This window comes from Oxyura jamaicensis, chromosome 20, assembly GCF_011077185.1.
Source record: "Oxyura jamaicensis isolate SHBP4307 breed ruddy duck chromosome 20, BPBGC_Ojam_1.0, whole genome shotgun sequence".
Lineage (NCBI taxonomy): Eukaryota > Metazoa > Chordata > Aves > Anseriformes > Anatidae > Oxyura > Oxyura jamaicensis.
The window spans coordinates 7,687,500-7,708,879 of NC_048912.1; the positions used below are offsets into that span (position 1 = coordinate 7,687,500).

General features: G+C 39.6%; 1 protein-coding gene across 1 annotated transcript in view; it reads left to right on the forward strand.

The window, feature by feature from the left end:
- Positions 1 to 21,380, forward strand: part of PTPN1 (protein tyrosine phosphatase non-receptor type 1) — a 44,302-nt gene that overhangs the window by 16,102 nt on the left and 6,820 nt on the right. Inside the window, exons 2-7 of the mRNA XM_035343884.1 lie at positions 11,743 to 11,833; positions 13,598 to 13,698; positions 15,668 to 15,766; positions 18,475 to 18,612; positions 19,933 to 20,142; positions 20,850 to 21,011. Coding sequence (XP_035199775.1) covers positions 11,743 to 11,833; positions 13,598 to 13,698; positions 15,668 to 15,766; positions 18,475 to 18,612; positions 19,933 to 20,142; positions 20,850 to 21,011 — 801 coding nt within the window. The remainder of the gene's footprint in view (positions 1 to 11,742; positions 11,834 to 13,597; positions 13,699 to 15,667; positions 15,767 to 18,474; positions 18,613 to 19,932; positions 20,143 to 20,849; positions 21,012 to 21,380) is intronic.

Consider the following 21,380-nt stretch of genomic DNA (forward strand, 5'->3'; position numbering starts at 1 on the left):
AAAATGGTAGTGAGAAACATTGACTCCTAAGTTAGAAACCAAATGAGTTAGAGCATTGCAGATGAAAACTAATCTGCTTGGAGAACACAAGCAGCATCCATAATAGCAACCAAGAAGTATCTCCTGGCTGCCTTCAATGGGTGACTTCCTTAACTGGTTTATTTGCACTGATCCCGAGGGGAGACGTGGCTGCAATAATGGCTATTTGGAAGAGATAAGGTGAATCAAAATCAGTACTCCAGCTGAAAGGTTTTTCTGTTTCTCATTGAAACCCTTTAATGTTTTGCAGTCCGAGTTGACATAAATGTTTCTTTTGGAATGCAATGCCAGCAACAACAACAAACAACATGAGGGCATCCAAAGAACAACAGCAGTCATGTGAAAAAAAGTAAGATATTTTCCTTTGTAAAAATAAAAGAAGGACTCTAAAAGGATATTTTTGTTGATTTAAGTCTTTAAGGAACTTGCAAAGGATTATGTGCGTGTGTATTCTTACACACGGTCTACTTTGCCTTTGCATGCAAATTATGATGCTGTGCTAACAGCATACCAAAATGAATTGGTGATGAGTCTTGGAGTACATGAAGTCTCCTGCTGTCCCTATTTCTTGTGGCATTAACTGTGGTTTCTAGGAGTTATTGCCCCAAGTTAAGTTGTTGAATTTGTGAAGAGGTTGATAAGTAAATGTGAAAAGAACTCTGGAGCTCTTTTAAAAACTCTTTTTTTTTCTATTTTCAGGCACTTCCAGTGCTGTAAGAGCTCTTTAGGATTAGTGTTTCTTCTCTCTGGCAACAGTGCATTTTTGCTTTTGGTCAAAGTATCTTTATGTGTAGCCATCTCTATTTCCACCTGTCTTTTAATATTCATTCTGGCACCCACCAAAACTTCTGAAGTCATCTTATTTCCTATTTCCAAGTAATATTTGTAAACTGTCTTTGGTCTTCATTGCTAGTATCTGGACCACCACTTTAATGTAGATACGGCACCAGTCAAGAGGTAGAAAGGTGTATTTTTTTTTTTTCTGTTTGAACCTCCTCATCCATTTGCAAGAGGAGGTATTGCTGCAGGACAAGCTGAAAACTCAGAAAAGCATGTTTCTAGTTACTGAATCCGTGGTTAAAAATTCTAGTGATTTTATTCAGGGAGTCATAGCCCATCCAGGGGATTGTTCCGATGCTGAATGTATGGACGTGAAGTCAAACTCTGAAAAGCAAAAGCTCTGTATTTATTTTCTTTCCCACTAGGAGACTATTTAAGAAAACAAGTTTTCTCTAGGTGGTAGGGTTTGCCTTCAGGTTTAGAACTATAAAATACCTAAGAGCTTGGTGAGTACTTTTTGTTACTTCTATTGGATAGACAAAATGATGCGTTTGAGAGGTAGTGACTTAGTAGTAGATGGCAATCTCACCCACATCCCAAGTGTTGCTAGGATCTTGTCTGTTTTGTAGACATTTGTATGTCCCCGGATTTTTGTAGATCTGTCCATTAAGTCCATTTGATCACCTTGCTGCAAGCTAAAATCCGTCATGCTTCATGGATGCTACCTGATCAGTCTCGATTAAGGAGAAAAAGTAAAGCTAATTAGTTAGCAAGGCAGCGTTCAGTTTATCTGTTGTTGGTATTTTGGGACTTGATGTATAAAGCCTTGACTTTTTTCACAAAGACTTTTTAACTGGTAGAAAACCAGTGCTCCGTGCTGGCAATTCCCGCACTCCAGTTTCAGGGCAAAGCTGCCTTTCCCTGGGGTAGGGAGCATGAGATGTGCGTCATGCCAGTTGAAATGTCTGGGGAATCCCACTGCTTTGGAAGGCCTGATTTACGTTATGCTTTCATGGATAATTCCGTATCATGTTGATTTCCTCATCAGGAAATCAACTGTATGGGCCATGCTACTGAAGAGCACCATGCGGTGAAACTGCATCTTGTCCTTTCAAATGGCTTGCTGAAAAGCTCTTCTCATGCTGACTTTGTTTTTCTCTGGCAATGTCTGTGCCGTGTTCTAGGCGATTAGATTTGTATCTCACATATGATAGCTTAATTTGAAAGTGACTTTGACAAACCCAAGATGGCTTGGGAATTACAGCCTGTCCATCTCTCCGTGACAGCTGTTGTTTTAAAAGGTCGTGTTAGTTCCTGAGGAATGTATGTGGCTGCAGCAGAGAGAGCATGGGATGGTCCCTGCCCATGGCACGGACGTTGGACTGGGTGATCCTTGAAGGTCTTTCCAACCCAAACAGTCCATCATGCCGTGACTTGACTTGTCTCCTGTTCATGTGACTGATACTTATAAAGCACAGCTTGGTAAGCTGGATGTGTTTAACTTGTCATCTACCAAAAGATAAAAAATAGTGCCATGGTAGTTCTGCAACTGTGTACGTTTAAAATGCTGATAAGATGAATACACAAATGTTGGCACGTTGTTTGTTTGTTTGTTTAATCTAGCAGTTGGGATTTCGTTCTGTTTCTTTAAAATATTTGTCCTGAGCAAAATGACTGCAGTGGTTGTCTATTAAGCAGCTAAAGTGCTGCGCTGTTTGTTTGGCTTTTAGTCAACATACTTTCCAGGAAAAGGTGAAAGGACACAAATACCACAGACAAGTTTCGTTTGTAGTTCAGTGAACGTGAAGAATATGCTTTAATATAAAATGAAGTCTCTAATGACAACAAAACCAAAAAACGAACAAAACAAAAACAACTTAAACATGGCTTAGCAGAAAGGCTCAAACTTCAGCTCCTCAGATAGGCAGGGCTGCTTGCTCTCAGACCTGCTAAGTGTGCTATTACTCATCAAGACCACAGAGCACAATCTGTGTGTGGGTGCTCTGGGTACTTTAATAATTGTCGTGCTTTGGTTATAATTCACAAGATGATCTTGTTAATAGATTTAAATTGATTTGGGGAGTTTTAAACAGTGACAGTAGTTCAAATATTAGTTTAAACAGCTGCCTGGAGTCTCTCTTTAGGCAGAAGTAATGTCCTTCTGTGTTGCTACAATACCTAGTGTTGTACTAGGAGCCATTCAAATTCCTTGTTAACAGTAGTAATAAAAATGCCAGATATTCTAAAAACTTACTTAGTTGGCAGTGTGCCCGCATGCCCAATTCTGATGTGTTCAGAATGAAAAGTCTTGGAGCAGACATATATTGGGATCAAAAAGGGGAGATAAGGAAAAAATCAGAAAGACCTATGCAGCTTTCAGCTGAGAAGGCATCGAAGCTGTTGCCACTTGGATGGTGGTGGTGCTCCAGTGGGGCTGCCTGCAGTGCGCTAGTTGGAGCCAAAATATTTCTCTGTAGTCATTCAGATGCCAGGCCAGGCTTAAATTCTGAAATGACAATTCAATTAAGGATCTGTATATCATTTTTCTAAATGTGTGAATAAATCTTACGGTAAGTCTGAAATATGAGAGGAAGGCAGCAACTGTAGGTTCGTTAGGAAAGACGTGCTTTCAAAGCAGTTAGAAAAAACCCAGCCCAACAGCACGCAAACCCACAGGTCACCTGCTGTTGTCTTTATCAAAATTAAGGAAGCAGTTTGTCAGAACAGAGAGGGAAAAGACATCTTCAGATGGGATCTAGTAATGATTTTCATTGCTCACTAAGGTTGTCGTAGGAATTGGGAGTATATTTTTTGCCAACCTTTTGTCCTTGTAGCAGAGCACACGCTATACACCTATAGAGATCAAATCACATGCGCTTTCTGTGTTAAAGGGTGAGGACGGTAAGTTATGAAATGGAACTGTGTGCTTGTGTTCATTTACAGGAACCTTCTTGTGCTTCAAAAATTTAAATATACTTGTTTCAGTGTACTGAAATCAATTTACAGGAAGTGTGGCTGAACTGATTCACTTTCTGCATATTGATTTCTGCCCAAAGTAAAACTTCTGATATTAACAAAGCATGAGCGATATTTTAGATATCACTTGAAATGACTTAAAATAATAAAGCTTTTTTTTTTTTTTTTTTTTTCCTCTTAAAGTTTTTAAAGGTGAGATTTTAAATCTGAATAAGAATGATTCAGGGTAATTCCTGTAATGGTGATGAAGTTTACAACTCTTTTGTGCTTATAGAGAATAAGAATTCTCACTGCCTTCCTGTCTTTATTTCAGTAATTTTTCTAGTTCTTCTGAAGATGAATTAGCTGCTACCTGGTAGAGTAACTTGTTTAGAGGGCTCCAAGAATAATCTATCCATATGTCTGTACAGTCATGGCACATAAAGAGCCACCCGATGATAGTTTCTGAAACAGGTATTGGCTGTGCAAAGTAGACTAACTGGCTTTCATCTGAAGTCTTCTGTCTTCGGTCAAGCACAATCCTTGAAATTCCTTAAACAAAAGATTATCCTATCTCAAACCTTTTAAAAGACGACATTTTCTGTACAGAACACTGAGCTTTATAAATGAATTGGCTTACTGGATTTATACATTAAGCTTTTGTAATTGGTGTGTTAATCTGAGCTGCTTTCTGAGAACCATGTATATGAATTTAAGTACTTCAAAGTCTACCAAGTGTTTGAAAATACAGGGAAAATAAGGTTTCTTGATTTTTATTTTTTAAAAAAAAAGGGGGGGAGAGTAAAATATCAGTGACTAATGACAATAGAAGTGAACAATGTGCTAATGAACAAGCAGTGAGCAAGGTGTGATATTGATGTAGGTATCTTGAAAGTCACCATCTCTCTGTGTACCTTGCAGAAAAGGAGACACTCAAAAGCATGAGAACCTTAAAGTTATTTATCCATTATTTTTTTCTATTGAATAAGCTCATTTGTTTGAAGATTAACTGGTGATAATACATGATGCAAGAATTTGGGGTCACAGTAAAGTCATGCATTTTTTCATACTTTTAGCCCAGCTAGTACTGAGGCTGTTAACACTGTGTAGTGTCTCTGAAAGATTGTAGAAGATTCCGAATGAGTATAAATAAAGTCATTCCACAGTTCCTAGTTCATGAAGTCAGAGATCCCTTTGAGAAACTGTAATTACCTGCACTGGTTCCAAGGGCATCTCTCCTCCGTTTGTTTCATTTGCAATGTGTCATTTGCAGCTGGTCTAATGTGCAGCATGTGGAGAGTGTGAGAAAGAAAGTGTGAGAAGAAGCTTTTCTCATCCCTTCCTCACCTTCTAATACATCCAGTTCTTATGTTTTCTCTCCTTCCTCTCCACCCACCCTGAAGCCTACGAAGTCCACACACTTTGTCTTTACCTTGTTTTGTGTGGTAGGTGTTCTGTAAAAAATATGCCATTAGGTGGCTTGTGAGATGTTGGGATGAAGTATTAGGTAACTAGGAAAGGAGGACCCTGTTTATAACCGCAGCTGTCAGTTTATGAAGCCTGGAATTACACATTTTATACAGAGCCCATACTGCAAGCAAACTAAGGCCTGGATTTGCTACACAGCCGAAATTCCTTTAGGAGTTCTGTAGGTGTCCAGGCTGTTGGATGCACCGGTTTATTTGAGATGAGGTTAAACCAAAATTTGTTATCTGGAGACCTCTGTGTTTGGGTAAGTCAAGATTTGGATCTTGTCTCTTATTTTTCTTATAGGAGATGAGTAACTGACTTAGAACCTCCTGACACTTTAATAGGACTGTGGTTTATTTCCTGGCACTGACTTTGTTTGATGATAAAGATAGTAAAGCTCTGCTTCTGCAAAACAGCTGTCAAGAAAAGCCATTTCATCTTCTCAAAAGTCTCTGTCCTTCCAGTAATGTCTAAGATGCACTTCTGGAGCAGATTGAATGTCTGGGAGGAAAAATAGAGATGGACATGGAAAAGAAGGAAACCAGTTATTTTTTTATACTGACCCTCCGTTCAGTTGTTTCCTGTTTTGGCAGTGAGTACATGGCTACAAAACAGCAGAAGTAGAGTGTTTCTGCCAGCTACTCTGAACTTCTTCTGTTATGGGTCATAAATTTCAAGGACAAACTGTATTTTGAACTTACTGAAATTCGAGAAGCCTCGTGTAATTCTTTAACCAAATATTAGAGTTTAGTACAATGCTTGGCACAAGCGATCCAATCTCTGCTGTAACCTTCAGAAAAAAATCAGAATTGAAAAATCAGTTTTTGCTCATGGCAGATAATGACACTGAGGCAGCACGAGAATCTCAACAGCCGGGTTCTTGAGAATTGCAATGATCTGTTCTACAGCCATGTTTTCCTTCTGACAACACAAAATAACTACAGTACTGTTAAAGTTAGAAAACGGTACAAGTTAGGACTTTCTCGCTTCTGGAAGTATGTACCCAAATTTCAGGAACTGTTTGGGGTCAGGCGTTCAGTTGACCATTTAGTGCTTGGTTCCCTACCACGGTGAGGTGGGTGCGATGAGGTACTGCAGGATTTACTTTCCTGATCCTTAAATTTCTCCGGTTAGGTGTGTTTAAACTAGTCGGTGGTGAGAAGCAATCTGTGGTGAACATGGGCACAGAAGAAATTAGTACACTTTCCCAAGTGTTGATATGATTTAATAACATGATCATGCCCAGTTTACATTCTCGGGGGGGGTTATTTCCGTGCCTACAAGTAGCTGACTGCCGTGTCAGGAGCCCTGCTTACGCTGCATTGCTACAACCTGTTCCAGATTGCCCACATAGTGCTGAATTAGCAAGGGGCTTTCTAGGAAAACCATGTTGAAAGTGTGTGATTTTATATATATAATTTTTTAACTCACGTAATAGTGTTGTTGAACTTTAAACAAGCCTGTCTCTTTCTCGCTCTCTCTCTCCATGCTACTTGGCTTCGGGAAGAAGCTTGGCATACCAGCCCACTGGCGCTTTTTTGAGGTAGATTAATAGGCAAATCAATAGCACTATCTTTTTCTTGAGAGCAAAACTGAGAGACTAGATAAAAAATTTTTAAAAGGATATTAAATTCCACATTTTCACTTAACTGGCTGAAATTCTGCAGCTTGTTGTTAGATAAATGTTACGTGATGTGATCGTCTGGTCTTTACCTGATCTTTAGATGCACATCGATGACCTTTGTGTTACCTAGAAATTATATCCCTGTTTCTTGTCCCCATCCAAATGTCCTGATACAAAGGGATAAGAAGCTGAGTTTTACTTGTCAAACTGACTTACATGCAATGTTGATCTGCATACACTTCATGTCTTTGCAAGGAAGGACTCAGTTCCCTGCTTCTCAGTGGGTAAATTTGCTCTCTTACACACTAGAGATGTTTTCCCATTTGTGTAAAGTAGCTGTTCACTGTGGATCCTCCAGTAGTACCTGCTGTCCTTGCAGACTTCTGTACAGGTCTTTGCCACGTCATACGATTGTAGTGGGGTTTTCTATTCTGAAATCAGCCCTTAGTGACATCCCAGAAAACAGCAGCTTTCGCTTTATTTTTTAAAACCTTCCTACCTTTTATAGCAGTCATTTTTTTTTCAATGCTAGCTTTAAGAGGAAACTTCTTTTTCTTAAGCTAAAATTGCTTTTTATTTAAGTGTTTATATACTTGTTGTGAATTGCTTTCCTTAGTGTGACTGGCTCAGCAGATATATTACCGGGCGCCTTTGTAGCTCAAGATAAGATCTTGGCAATTGCTGTTTCCCGTAGGAACAGAACTGCTAAAATGACAGTATATCATTATCGCCTAGTCTGAGCTACTGCAGAATTTATGTGGTAATAAAATAGCGCCATCGGACTGAGGCCTGCTGCACAGTTCCTGGGGAGCCTTTTGCTGAATGCGAAGGCCCTTCGGCCTGCGCATCGTAGTTGCTCCTCTGGAAATACTGACATGCAAATCTGTGCAAAATTGCAGTGCACTTGAATGACTGATGTCATGAACGCCTCTTCATGTGGTCTTACCTAATGATTTCTGGAAGATTTTGGGTGGATCTGCTCTTTTCAGACACCTGTTGGTGTCTGAACAAGAGGAGGAAAGCATGGTCAAGCAGCGGAGTTGTGCTCCAGTTCACATATGGCAAATCCAACAGAGTAGTGGTGGCTAGGACAAGTGAAAGGTTGGCAGAAAATACAGTGTGAGTTCTGTAGCTCTGGGTAGCTGGGGGTTAACAGGCTGAAATGAGGGGGATTTTTTTGAAGGTTGGGAGGAACAGAAAGAAAGGGCTGTGGGCTGTGGAGGGAATTCATGAGAGGAGGTTTCAGAAGGGAGGCAGGGGAGGCGTTCTGGCCAAGCGAGCACCCCATCCTGCTGGCCTCTGGGACGTGAGGATGCCACCACTGCACTGAGCCCTTGTGTCTGAGCAGCTCGGTCACCCATCCTTGTGTTGTGCCTGGGGCATGGGATGCTGTCAGGCCTTGTGAGACCCGTCGTGCAGCTGCGAGCGACCGTCTTGCAAAGAGCACTGGAGAACTTCTTGCTCGGGTCGCTGCTACGAATGACCAGCAATGAGAACTCTCCATCTGAAAACCAGTGCCTCGGCAAGCTTCCTCTTTCCACCCTGCGATGTTTAGGGGTATTTGCACCGGGTATGGGACTTAAAACCAGGAGCTGAGTGGCAGAGAATGACTCATGCTCAAAACCAGAGGCATTTGACTTTGGAAAACTGACTTCAGTTCTAGCCCTTCCTCTTTATCAAGTGTTGTATTGCACGACCTTTTAAATGAAATGTCGAGCTTCCTTTTTAAATGGCAGGATCTCTGCAGTGTGACTGTGATTCAAGAAGGCGATAAGTAACCTTATCAATCCCTGTGCTCATCCTCGACTAACTTCAGTTCTTGCAGCGTCACCGGCTTCAGGCCGCTCGTAGCACAGTGCTTCCTTGCCTTGAATGAGCCTGCTTTCTCCAGCGGGAGATCCTGTGGTACTGTTAGTGCTGTGTTCTGGAACACTGCGTAATTACCTAATTTGATAGCTGACTCCCGCAATCACAGATGCTTCTGAGAAGCATCCAAGAGAGCCTGTAACGTGGCCATTTTACAGAACTGGTCGCTAGAATGTTTCTTCCAGTAATCTCTGTTGAAGGCCATCTGATTTCCACTGAAGTCACCTTAATGTCCTGCAAGCGGTCTTATGTTTCTTGCCAGTAGATGTTCTACCAACTGCTGTAGCTTTAAACAAAATAAAAAAGAGAGGAAAAAAAATCACTATTACTCCTTGTTGCTGAGAAGAGTATGCCCAGTCTTTTCAGGCATGGATTTAACCATAGAGATCCAGGCATGCCCTCTAGGATTTTCTTTTTTATTGGTATTACATTCAGGAATGAATTTCTGGATGCTAGTTGGATTTTCATACAACAGCAGCTTGCCTGGTGCCATATCTAGGTCCCTCATTTTCTCCCCCTTGCTCCCACCCTTTCATTTTTTCCTCCATATATTGCAACATGCTTCAGAACAATATTATGCTTCTTAAATTGCCTGTGTTTCTGGAAGGCACGTATGTAACTTCTTTTTGTTTCTTATAGGCCTTCAGGAGTTACACATCTCCTAGAACTCCTTGATTCTTTCTGTACCTCTAGGCATCGTAGCATCTTGTAAAAAACAAAACCAAAACCAAACTAGTATTTGGTAGTGAGTTAATAGCCAAATCTCTACTCCTTGAACAATAAAATGTCAGATCCTTAAATGTGTGATGTTGGCATCTGAATCTGGGGAGCTCTGAGGCTGGGAGCATATTCTGGAGGTAGTGTTTAAGTGCATATACACGAGTATAATAATTTTATATTAGAATTCCTTTGCATCGTTTCATTTCTGTAATGAAGCATTTGATCTGCTTCCTTTTTTGAAGAGGGAACGGTTATCTTCCAATTTGTTAATGCTATGAAATGAAACAGTATAGATGAGTGCTGCTGCTAATTTAACCCAGTATTTACAGCATGGTTTTTTTTTGGTTTGGTTTGCATTTTGTTATATTTAATGTGGATCCTAAGTGTTGTTTTTTGTACTTTGTGGGGCTGTTTTACACTTAAGAAAGAAAGAAAGAAATATGTAGACTCTGTGGGAACTGTGGTTAGAGATCTAGACCATTTTTCCTTAGTTCCCTATTTTTGTCTGTTATTAATCCTGTACAGTCAGTACATAGGAAAAATAAACCCCTGCAAAATACAAAGTCACCAACGTAACGTCGGTGATGAATTTCTGAAAACAGCCATTTTAGCTGCTTCGTGTTTGAGATATTAGGCTGTGGCAGTCAAGATCATATTCTCCAGACTGCATTCTTCATAAGCAGAAATACTGGCAGCCATGTGTTAAGTTATAAAAAGATAGCAGCTGATGTCAGGGCTTATTTCAGTGAGGAGCCATTTCAGAATACTGAACTAATTTTGAGCAGGTATATATAAAATACAGCTCTTTACTTGACATGTGAAATTCGGTATCAATTAGTACATACCTGAATAATGGGGTAGGAAAATGAAAAAGAAATAAGCTGCACCAGATAGCCCACCTCAAAAAAAAAAAAAAAAGCTATAAATAGTTCTTTATGCAAAACTGAGAAGATCAGAAATCAGTCGTGTTTGGCCTGCATTTTAGAAATTAGCTTTTGACCTGGTATAAAATCAGACTGCTCTGATGTTGGAAGGCTACCACAATTTAAACCGGAGCCGGAGCTAAGGTGAAACTGGTAATGGAGGAGTGCTCAGCCTTTCTGTGCAAGTGGTCTGTACATCACCAGCAGCCCTACTGATGTGCTAGATTTATGTGCATGGAAACCTCTCTTCTGGTCACAGTGGTTACAGATGTGTGGATCAACATGATGCTCAAGTACATACGTATCTGCACAGATAACTTAAAGCTTGGCTTGATTTGGTTATGTTAATTAAATTTATTTTACAAAGTAAATTTCATCCTGCAAAAGGGGTTGAATTTAGCTCAAGAGTTTGTTTCTGAAGGTGATTTTTCAGTGTTATGTGGGCCAGGTTAATTTTTTCTTACCATGCATGTGCACAATGTATTTGTCTTAGGATTTCTTAAACCTAATGATTCTATCAAATATCAGTTCTACAGTGAATCCATTTCTTCAGTTTTCATTAATCTCAAATCTGACAGCTTCACTGCAAAGCTCCTTGTACTATAATTTTTAAGAATTTCATACTTCCACAGTATCTATTTACACTGAAGTTGTGTTTGTGCTAAAACTGGGACTGATGTCCTAGGACGGCAGAATTCTTTTTATTATATCTTTATTATATCTTTTGAAATTGTATCAGATAGCTGAGCTATTATATGCATCTGGGGGGGGTGGGGGAAAGAAGAAGAAACAACCCTAAGTATATGCTTTATATGGTACATATGTTTTTGAGCATGTGAATTGAATAATTTTTGCCCTTTGCAGCTATATGGCATCTTGCTGATAAGATCAAGTTGTAAATGATCCTAGAAAGGCATGACTGTAGCATGTTGTTGACAAGTCACCACTACTCCATGTGTGTTGACGTGTTTTTTCTATCATAATGAGTATTTTCTAATTCCTGATGAGTCAGAAAAAATACTTGATAGTTCCACTGATAATGGAAACAATAGCACAGAGCAGTTTATATGAAAGTACTTTGGGTCAGAGAGCCTGTTCCATCGGGAGTGCAAGGCATAATGTCTGGTAAATGTTTTACTAGTTTATTGGGGAAGTTAATAATATTTTAACACACAAATAATGTTAGTGTTGTATCCTGATAAATTTAAACTCGGTTTTTAACTTTCATCCCAGAGTGCTTACTGTCTAAAACTCTCACACGTTAAAAAGTGTAGTCAAATGCCCATTTGTCTGAAAATAGCTTAAAATGGTATGATAATATTAGATGGGTTCATATCTAAGACTTCTTTTTTTGTTTTGTTTCAGGACATCAGGCATGAAGCCAGTGATTTTCCATGTAAAGTGGCCAAACATCCCAGAAACAAAAACAGAAATAGGTACAGAGATGTCAGCCCCTGTAAGTACACTTTCTTTTCCATTGTTTGCAACAGTTGACCTCTGATGACTTGTAGTAGCTAAGTGCACTATGTCAGAACAAGATTTCAGTTAGATGCGTGTGCATTCAAGCCAATTCATTTTGTTAATATTTTTAGTTATGATATGGATGTCACAGGATGCCATCATGTCCATAGGATTATACTGTAACAGCAGACTAATGCTGTGTTCTTGAGTAGAAAACTGAAAAAAGGAACTTGCTTTACCATTGAATGCTTATGCTAGGGAAGAATGGTGGCTGAAATTGCATTAATAAAAGTGCGAGTAGCCTTTCTATAGCAGTATGTTTACTACAGCACCCTTCCAGTCCATATAGCATAAATGCTGCTGTAGGAAGATGGGGAAGTCTTGTGTAAAGCACGTGACCTCTGGAAATAAATCCCAAGCTATCTGGAACAGAGAAAACAGGAAGTTTGCAAGGATGGTGATATTAGTGTGAGACGTGTTTCTGAAATGATTATCACTGCACATTGCACGTTCTGGTGAATTCTGGTTGGCCGTGCATCTCTGAGCACATCCTCTGTACAAGGCACACTGGTGACAGCTCAGTTCAGCGTTGCAGCCTGTCTTTCCTTCCATGTTCCTGTGTAGAAAGACACTAACATTGAGACTTGCCTGTGCTTGGCATGCTGACTTCTAAGGTGCAAGAGAGACTGCAGGAATGAAATCACAGAGTGCAGGGAAGTACAGGACTGTAGCCAAATGATCAGTGAATAGTATTTGATATTTTGGACACTAGAGAAAGTTCACAGCTGGTTTGCTAAACTACCTTCTCTGCACTAAATGACAACACCCAGGACTCATTCCCTCTTCTTCAAAGGTGCAGCACCACCACCTGTTTCAAACACAACCTATAAAATTTCTGTGTATTTGGGCAAATGCCTATATTCTGCTCAAAGACACTAGTTTCATTATGTACCAGGAAACTCTTATACTTAGTGGTTAAAAGTTACTTATGTCTTCAGGGCAATTGTGTAGAAACAATAAGGTTGCACGTAGGTTGCTTTACTAAGCAGTTCTAATATTTGGGGTCGTGAGTAATAAATGGTTTTTTTATTTTTTTTTTTGCCTTTAGATAGTACTACTTCCAATCTGCCTTTCTTGCAAAATGTAGAAACTCTTGGGTTTGTGGTTTTCTTATTCTACGTAGAGCAAACTGAAACTAAGAAAAGAGCAGTGAAAATTACATTTACTGTAATTTTTTTAAATCGTTCTTTCTATATTAAAGTGTAGTTGGGTTGGGAAAAGTCACTAAATCTCTACAAGAGTAAGAAGTCTCTGTTCTGTTTGTCCAATATATGTTGAGGCAAACCTTTCGCAGCCTTGAACAAACTTATTTTGAATGTTTAAGCTTCTAAAGATAAGCAATTGTGTAACTAGATTTATTTAAAAACAGTAACTCGATAACTGTACAAATAGGTCAGTGTGATCTGCTTTGCTCATTACCATTGTGGGCACTTCAGATGCAAATACTTCCATTCTTCCAGCGTGTTCTTAGCAGATGGACTGTGACTTGCTATCAGTGCTCTGGTGTAGTGCTGTTCTTGTAGGAGCTGTATTCTATTTCCACAGTTACAAGTACCAGAGAACATTTTTGAGCTGTGATTAACCTTTTTTGATTATTCGGGGAAACTCAGCTTTTTTTGATCATAACATTTGGTGATCTGTGCGTGCACTGTGCTGTGTTCCTTATACGTTAACCAGTGTTTTTCTAATTATGCTGCAGTTGATCACAGTCGAATTAAGCTAAACCAAGGTGACAATGACTATATCAATGCTAGTTTGATAAAAATGGAAGAGGCCCAAAGGAGCTACATCCTTACCCAGGTAATTGCTGGCCATGGATAATAAAAATCGTACGGTGATTGGGGTTGTTGCTGGTAGGATTTCTTTAGTCTCATGCCTGTTTACTTTATTTTAAAATTAGTGAAGTATATGTAAACATCTGTCTACATAAACATATTGTGTACATAGAACAACTTTACAGAAATGCTACATATTTTTCCTCCTTTGTGTCATCGCTGACTGCCTTTCTGTAGAGCGTTTTGGCCCCTTTGTGTATCTGACTTTGGACCCACCTAGGTGTTGTTCTAGAACAGAAGCCAACATGCTTCTAGAAATCTAGTGTTGGCTTATGATAAGCAACATTTAGATGTGGTTGAAATAGATCACATTTCTCCGACATGGAAGGGCAGCACAAAGGCTTCAGACCATTGCAATCTTAAATTGTCGGATAAATTTTGTGACCAGAAGTGAGCTTCGCTTAGTGGAAGGGTTTCACATTTACAGAAGAACTCTAAGTATGGGCTTCAAGGTGTTCAAACACACTGAAATATTACACATTTATCTGTTAGGTTGAGTGGGGCAGAAGTTACATAAAATATGCTAGGGATTTTCTAATGTCTGACCTTCCCTGTAAAATAGGCAGTATGCTCTACGGCCTGTCTGTTCTTAAATGTCCTTGTGAATATGTTGGTGTGGAACGTACAAATAGTGAACCTGCTAATGACATGGTCCCTGAAATGGCTAAGCTGGGCAATGCTGATGCTTTTATCTACAACATGAGAGAGGAAAGCCATGAATGCAGACTTTAGTGATGGGGATATGGCTGGGGGAAAGTTGCTGTCTTTCACTGAATCTGTGACTTCCCCACCTAATGATGTAGCACATTCAAAAACGCCCAAGTACTGTCGTCTTATTCTGAGAGCTGGCAACTGTGCCGGAATGCTTGTTTGTCCTAAATGTTCAGTTCCCTGGAGATAGTCCTGGCTTCTAATCTTGACTCTTCTTTTCCTTCCTCCCACATTTTAGATAAAGGTAGACTGGGATTAATATTTTCAAGTAAAGTTCAGCAGCTCTTCCTTCCTGTTTCTAGAGAATAAAGATAAATCTGTAATGAAGAAGCAGACAGTGGAGCATTGAATATGAAAATTATTCTGTGCACCTTTTATTTTCCTTACTGTGAAGAGGGAAGGTTGAAAGGAAGACCTGTATGTGGAATAGTCAGATACGCTGCTAAGTAGCAGCAGTTACCTTTTCTGATCCAATATTTAATGGATTTGACTGGCTTTTTGAGGGTGGTTCTTTTTGAGCAAGGTGGTGGACAGCAAATGTGAGAAGTTTGTGTTTGTGAAGCCAAAATTCAGAACAATGGTTTTGGAGTAGAGAAAAGCAAAGGAACGTAGCAAAACCATAAAGTTATAAGGAAATTCTAACTTGTAGGTAGAGAGTAGTTCTTTAACAGGAACTATCATTTTGTTCAGTCCGACAGCACATCCATGAAGATTCTGGAGAACTCTGTAACTTGTTAGTGATCTGGCATTTTTCTGTCTTTCGGATGTTTCTCTGTTCAGTGGACTAACTGTCAAGTACTATGAATAACAACGATGTATTGCAGAAGAGTTAAATGCATACATTAATTCTGCTCTTAGTCAATGGGGATTTATTTCCCCATTACTTTTGCTTACTTGCCTAAGAAAATTCTCTCAGCAATTTTCACTCCCAGTTCTCTTCTTGCAAATGAGACTACTTCTGTCTTCCTGTTATATGTGTGTGTGGGGGGGGAAGATTAATCATGCTTTCGTGGGTGAATTCATAGTGGGAAATTGGAAATTAAAGCTATATCACTGCTTTTTTCTTTTTTTTTTCTTTTTTTTTTTTTACAGTTTGAAATGAGAAGTTGCTTGTTACTACTTCTTGCCTAAATTTATTGCCTAGGGCAGTAACTTTTACTGGGGAACATTACTCTGACTTTAACAGAGAATAACGCTGATTTCTTGGGATTCTGTCTCTGCAGGGACCTTTGCCAAATACTTGTGGTCACTTTTGGGAGATGGTTTGGGAACAGAAAAGCCGTGGTGTTGTCATGTTGAACAGAGTGATGGAAAAGGGATCCGTAAGTATTTATCTGGTTTGAGCTATGTGTTCATTGCATGTTTTGGTTTAAACTAAATTTAAAAAAAAAAAAAAAAAAAGGGCAAAGAACAGTAATAGAAGGGGGAAAAAGGTGACTAAGTAATTTTATCTAACAAATTGTGTTTAGGGTTGGGTACTTGGTGCAATAATAAATCCAGAAAACTATTCAGTTTGTAATTACAGGTCCGAATTTCTTCTGAATTGGGCTGAAGTAAGACACAAACACAATATAATTCTCCACAAAAAATAAGTATTTGCTTTCTACTGCTAACCTAGGTATCTGAATGTAGTTCTCACCTTTCCTTGTATACACAGCGTGCCTGTCAAAGGTTATTTACACCAAGCGCTCATTCAGAAGCAGTATGAAAGAGCTTTAGAGTTAGAGTAATTACAGGGCCTCTGACTCCAGGCTTCCTTCACGCAGTAAGAGCTCTGATATTTCTAAACATACCTGCTACGTATGTTGTTTCTCCTCCAGGGTCATTGTTTTACAATCAAAAGTGCTTGTACTGGTGTCTGTCTGAAGCAGTGATGTTGTCAGAGATACGGAACCTGCTGTTCAGCCAAGGCTTTGCTCTCTAGGACAAGTGCAGTGAGCTTCGGTCTGTCCAGAGCTTTTAGGAAGTTTACATTAGGCAGGACAGACAAACGATGAAGGGGAACAATAGGTGAACAAACAATCGGGGTTATTTTAAGTAATTAACCTTCTGATAGATAAAAAGGGATGGTTCCACTGGCACACGGAGTAGCTGCTGTCTTGAGAGGAAATGCCTCAGCCCTTCTGGTGGTGGTGGAGGCAGGAACCATCAAGCATGGAATTAATTTTTCATCCGTGGGTTCGGAGCTTTGCTTGTATGCTAACTCCACAGCTGCCATCCTGTGGTCCTGAAGCAGACTTGGTATCTGTGCAAATTTGGGACCAACGTGGTTTTAAAACCTGACAGAAATGCACAGCTTTAAGTTAAATGTCACAATGCAGTCAGTATAAAGACACGTCAGAGTAGGGGTGCTGGGTGTGTTGGGTATCTACCAGTGATAACTGGGTGGTACACGGCTTTGCATAATCAGGACAGAGTTCTTGTGCAATCAGTTGTGTTTTAATGAAGTGCAGTCTTGATATTAAGTGTTTTGCTTTTCTTTTTTTTAGTGTAAGTGAAACTTAATCTTCAAGAGATGCAGTAACCATAATTTTCAATAGTTTTCTCCTTTCCAGCCATTCCCACTCATTCTCTGCAGTGTCAATAGTTTTGAACAAGATGAATTCCTGTGATCCCTTGGGACAGGCTGCTAACGCTTCTCAGCAAACAGCAGTGGGGGACCTACAGTGGAGCACAACAAAATATCGTTTGCAGACACACTTGGTGGAGAAATTAGACACAAAGCCAGTTGCTGTTTCATAAACTTTAATATCCCTAAAAGTGCAGAGAATTTTAATCGAGTTCTGTACACTGATAAGCCAGAGGATACAGTTTCAATAAAAATTAGAATTTGTCTCGGTAAAGCTAGAATTAGTGTACTACCGAACAAAATACTGAAGGGTTTTCTTATTCATTCAAATGCTGTCAGAAATTATCCTGGGGTGAGAATGCTGTTCTTCTCTTATCAGTGTTTTTGCACTTCAACATTAAATCTGTATTATTTGCACTCTAACCATGTCCAACAATCCATTCCCGTTGAAAGCTTAGCTCTGGACAAGTGGTGGTCATAATTCCTTTTCAGAGAAGTGGTGCTTAATGGCAGAAATAGCAGGCTGGTTCTCACCGGCATCATATCCATAGTTTTAATGGCCATAAACTTGGTTGCAGACTTCCCTATTCTTGTTACTGATGAGTGTCTTCGGTTCTGCTTTTTCCTACACACTACAAAACGTGCTACTTGTTTGTTTGACTGACTCCTTTAAGATTCTAGCATGTAGCAGTCTTTGCAAAACTAAGCTCTTAGGAAAACTTTACTGCAAAATTGAAATTCAGTCAGAAAGAGGAATGTTTGCTGAATGCAGGGTTTTTTTCTTTGGCCCTTTATTCTTAAACCGTGCCATGCAAAATAATAATGATCTCAGTGCTGTTTTATTTTTGTGGTAAATGAATGAAGTAACCCAAAATCTCATCTGATGTTACACTTGCAAATTAGTAATGTTGCAATTCTCTGTATGTAGCTGATTTGCGGAATTCGTATTTCTTTATGGTACGTTCTGCTCTTGTTAACATCTCTTCTTTGAAATGGAAATGTTTCAATGAGGTTAATGCATAAAATGCAGAGTAGACAAAAAGTCAGATCTTGGCAGGGTGTTCCAACAGCTGTTATATTTAGAAAATTATTAATTTTGGGGGGTTTTATGATTGGTCTGGCACAGGCCAAAATAAATAATGACTTTGGTGACTTTGATTAGATTCCACAGTGGTGCAGCCCTGTAAGTCTTTCAACTTACACGTAAGAGGAAGAGAGCTCTACCTACACAATCCCTAGGTATCTTTGTGAGTTCAGTCAGGGTCAAAATAATTTGATTCATAAAAAAACGTACTGAACATAGGGTTCTGCAGCATAAAGGAAGACTGGTATTCTCCACGCTGGAATTAGTCCTTCTTATAATAGAAGCAATGAAGAAATCATTTCATTAGAAAATGTGTATTTAAGAATAGTTATTTATTGCCTTTTACACAAATATAAATGGCACCTACTTGTTTTTAGGTAAAGTGTGCGCAGTACTGGCCACGGAAGGATGAAAAAGAAATGTTTTTTGAAGATACAAACTTGAAACTAACCTTGATATCTGAAGATATAAAATCGTATTATACAGTACGACAGCTAGAATTGGAAAACCTTACAGTAAGTACATGAACCAATCACATTTTTTAACCTCTGAGATGAGACTCCCCTCATCAACAAGCTCTTGAAAAAGCTGGTCATGAAATATAGCAGGTTTTGTCCTGGAGTTGATGATTCTGCATAAGATTGTTTTCAACATTGCCATGTATTAGAGCATTACTCTAACAGAGAAGAGAAAAGCAGAAGCACGCAGAGCAGCGAGAGCTGATCTAAAGCTCCTGGGTGAGACTGCCTCAGGTGGAATGCCATTAACTTTCACTGAATGCAGGTAACTGAAGGTAATGTCTGAGGTTCCTGATGGTGCTGAGCTAGGTGTGTATGTTGGGACATACTCACCTGAATTCTGTTCAGTCCTCATACTGCTCACTACTGGAAGGTACAGATATTCCTTTGCTCAGCTGTTCGCATCTTGCATACTTCCTTCTGCCAGGAGAAGTGAGAAAGCAGATGCTAATTTGACTAACGAATTTGTACCTGAGTAAGGATTGGTTCGTTGTAGTTTGCAGTGTGCGTTAAAAATGATAGCTGCTGTAGACGTGTTTTTGGTGGTTGCACATCGGTGCTCTAAGAGGGTGTGAACTGCAGTGATACAGCAGGCCTGGAAGAAAGTTTTCAGATGGGGAATGAAGCTGTACAGGAACGCCTGTGATCGTGTGAGGGTTTTGACTGCAGAAAGTGGGAAGGGCTTCTGTAGTTTGTTGTACTTCATTTTGAGAACTCTTCAGTGGTATTCTGCCATTCGAAATTGGACGGCGGTAGTGCCAGCTGCCTGTGGTGATGCAAGCATTTGAGCTCTACTGAGAAAACTAAGATAGGCTATGTATAAGGAAATTTACTTATCCAATTTACTTTGCTCAAAACAGAGGCCTTTTACAACAAGAGGTAATTATTTGTAATTAGTTAATTAGCGATGGAGCTATAAAACTGCCGCAAAGTATGGAACTTTGTTATTTGAATTTACCTGCTGTTCTGTCGGTGCACTGTACAAGAAGTAGCGGTGTAGTCTGAATCTCACACAAAGTCGAGCTGGCACGCTCCTCCATGCCACATAAACCAGAGTTGCTTCCAAAGGAAGAAGCTAACATTTTTGCAAAGGCACAAATCTGAAATTGACTTACAGCTAAAATTGTCTAACGTTTGAAGCTATAAAAAGATAAAATTTTTGAAGCTGTATGTCTAAATATCTAAGAGATTATTTGACAGGAAAATAAACGGGAAGAATTGTTTGCTCCTTAGAATGTTGTTGTAGGCAGCTGTGCTTTGAATGGCTTTGACTTGCGTGTCCCCGCTAAAAGACTTCAGAAGTACCGTCTTTTACAGACGCAGGAAACTAGAGAGATTCTGCACTTTCATTATACTACGTGGCCTGACTTTGGAGTCCCGGAGTCACCTGCTTCATTCCTCAATTTCCTGTTCAAAGTGAGAGAATCTGGCTCACTTAACCCCGAGTATGGACCTGTTGTGGTGCACTGCAGTGCAGGAATCGGAAGATCGGGAACTTTCTGTTTGGTTGATACGTGTCTTCTGCTGGTAAGAACTACCACTTCGAGACAGCGTGCTAGTTAGTAGAGTCACGGTCAGGAATGGCTTGTAAGCCTACAAAGAGCTGTGGTGTTTTCTCTGGAGCATTCTTGCATGTTATTTCTCGTTATCTTACTCTGTATTGGACTGTATTCCCCTTAAAAATTAAGGCAGAGCTCATTCTTAGCTGGCCCTTTTGGGTCTGGGGAAGAAAAGTCTCTAGTTCTTAGAACAATTTGCAAGGCTAGACTTTGCCCTTGTGGTTAAAAAACAAAACAAAACAAAACCACTAGGTGTTCAACTGTCCTGAAACAATGTGAAATGCATCTAATGTGTTTCCTTTAATGGAGTCAACTTACCCTGTAGGCAGGGGAAGATTTTGGCTTTATTGTTTAACTGTGTGAGAGCAACTCATACACTGAAGCCAGGCCTAGGTCAGAATACCCATTTTAAAAGTTACTTTATTTATTATATTTTCAAAAACAAGAAAGACCAGAAAAAAAAAGGGGGAGGGGGGGGATATACAATAAGATTTTGGGGAACCAGTATCCCATCTCTCTCTTTTCAGAAGCCAAATATGTAGCTGATACCAGGTTTTTTAATCAGTTTATTAGTCCTGTAATATGGAGGATAGTCTGAAGGCCATAGTACAAAATGAGTCATTGTGTTGAATCTCATCAGAGCATTAAGGCATGTTTCCCATTTTTTACCTTCAGATGGACAAACGGAAAGATCCTTCTTCTGTGGACGTTAAACAAGTTCTCCTAGAAATGAGGAAGTACAGGATGGGACTTATACAGACAGCGGATCAGCTTCGTTTCTCCTACTTAGCTGTTATTGAAGGAGCAAAATTCATCATGGGAGATGCTTCAGTGCAAGTGAGTATTGACTGCAGAGCCAGACGTAGTGAGCTGCAACTCTTTAACTGTAGCAAGTAAGTGGGATGAACAGAACAGAAAGCAGCTTTAACTTACTTTGGCTTCAATGAATTTTTATATTCTGGGGTTCTTAAATAGAACACTTCACCACCTGACTTCTAAAAAACAACAACCAACCTACCTGTAGTCCTGTTGTGTGATAGCCCTGGGCATGCTTTTCAGCACTGTTGCTGGGGCGTAGACTGGGTACATCAGCTGTGTTTCATTCTAGGTAACACTTTTCTTGTATGCCAGAAAAAGTATAAAAGTATTATGATTAAATCTTATATATTTATTTTATGGTAAGCAAAACCATCAGCTAGGCTCTAT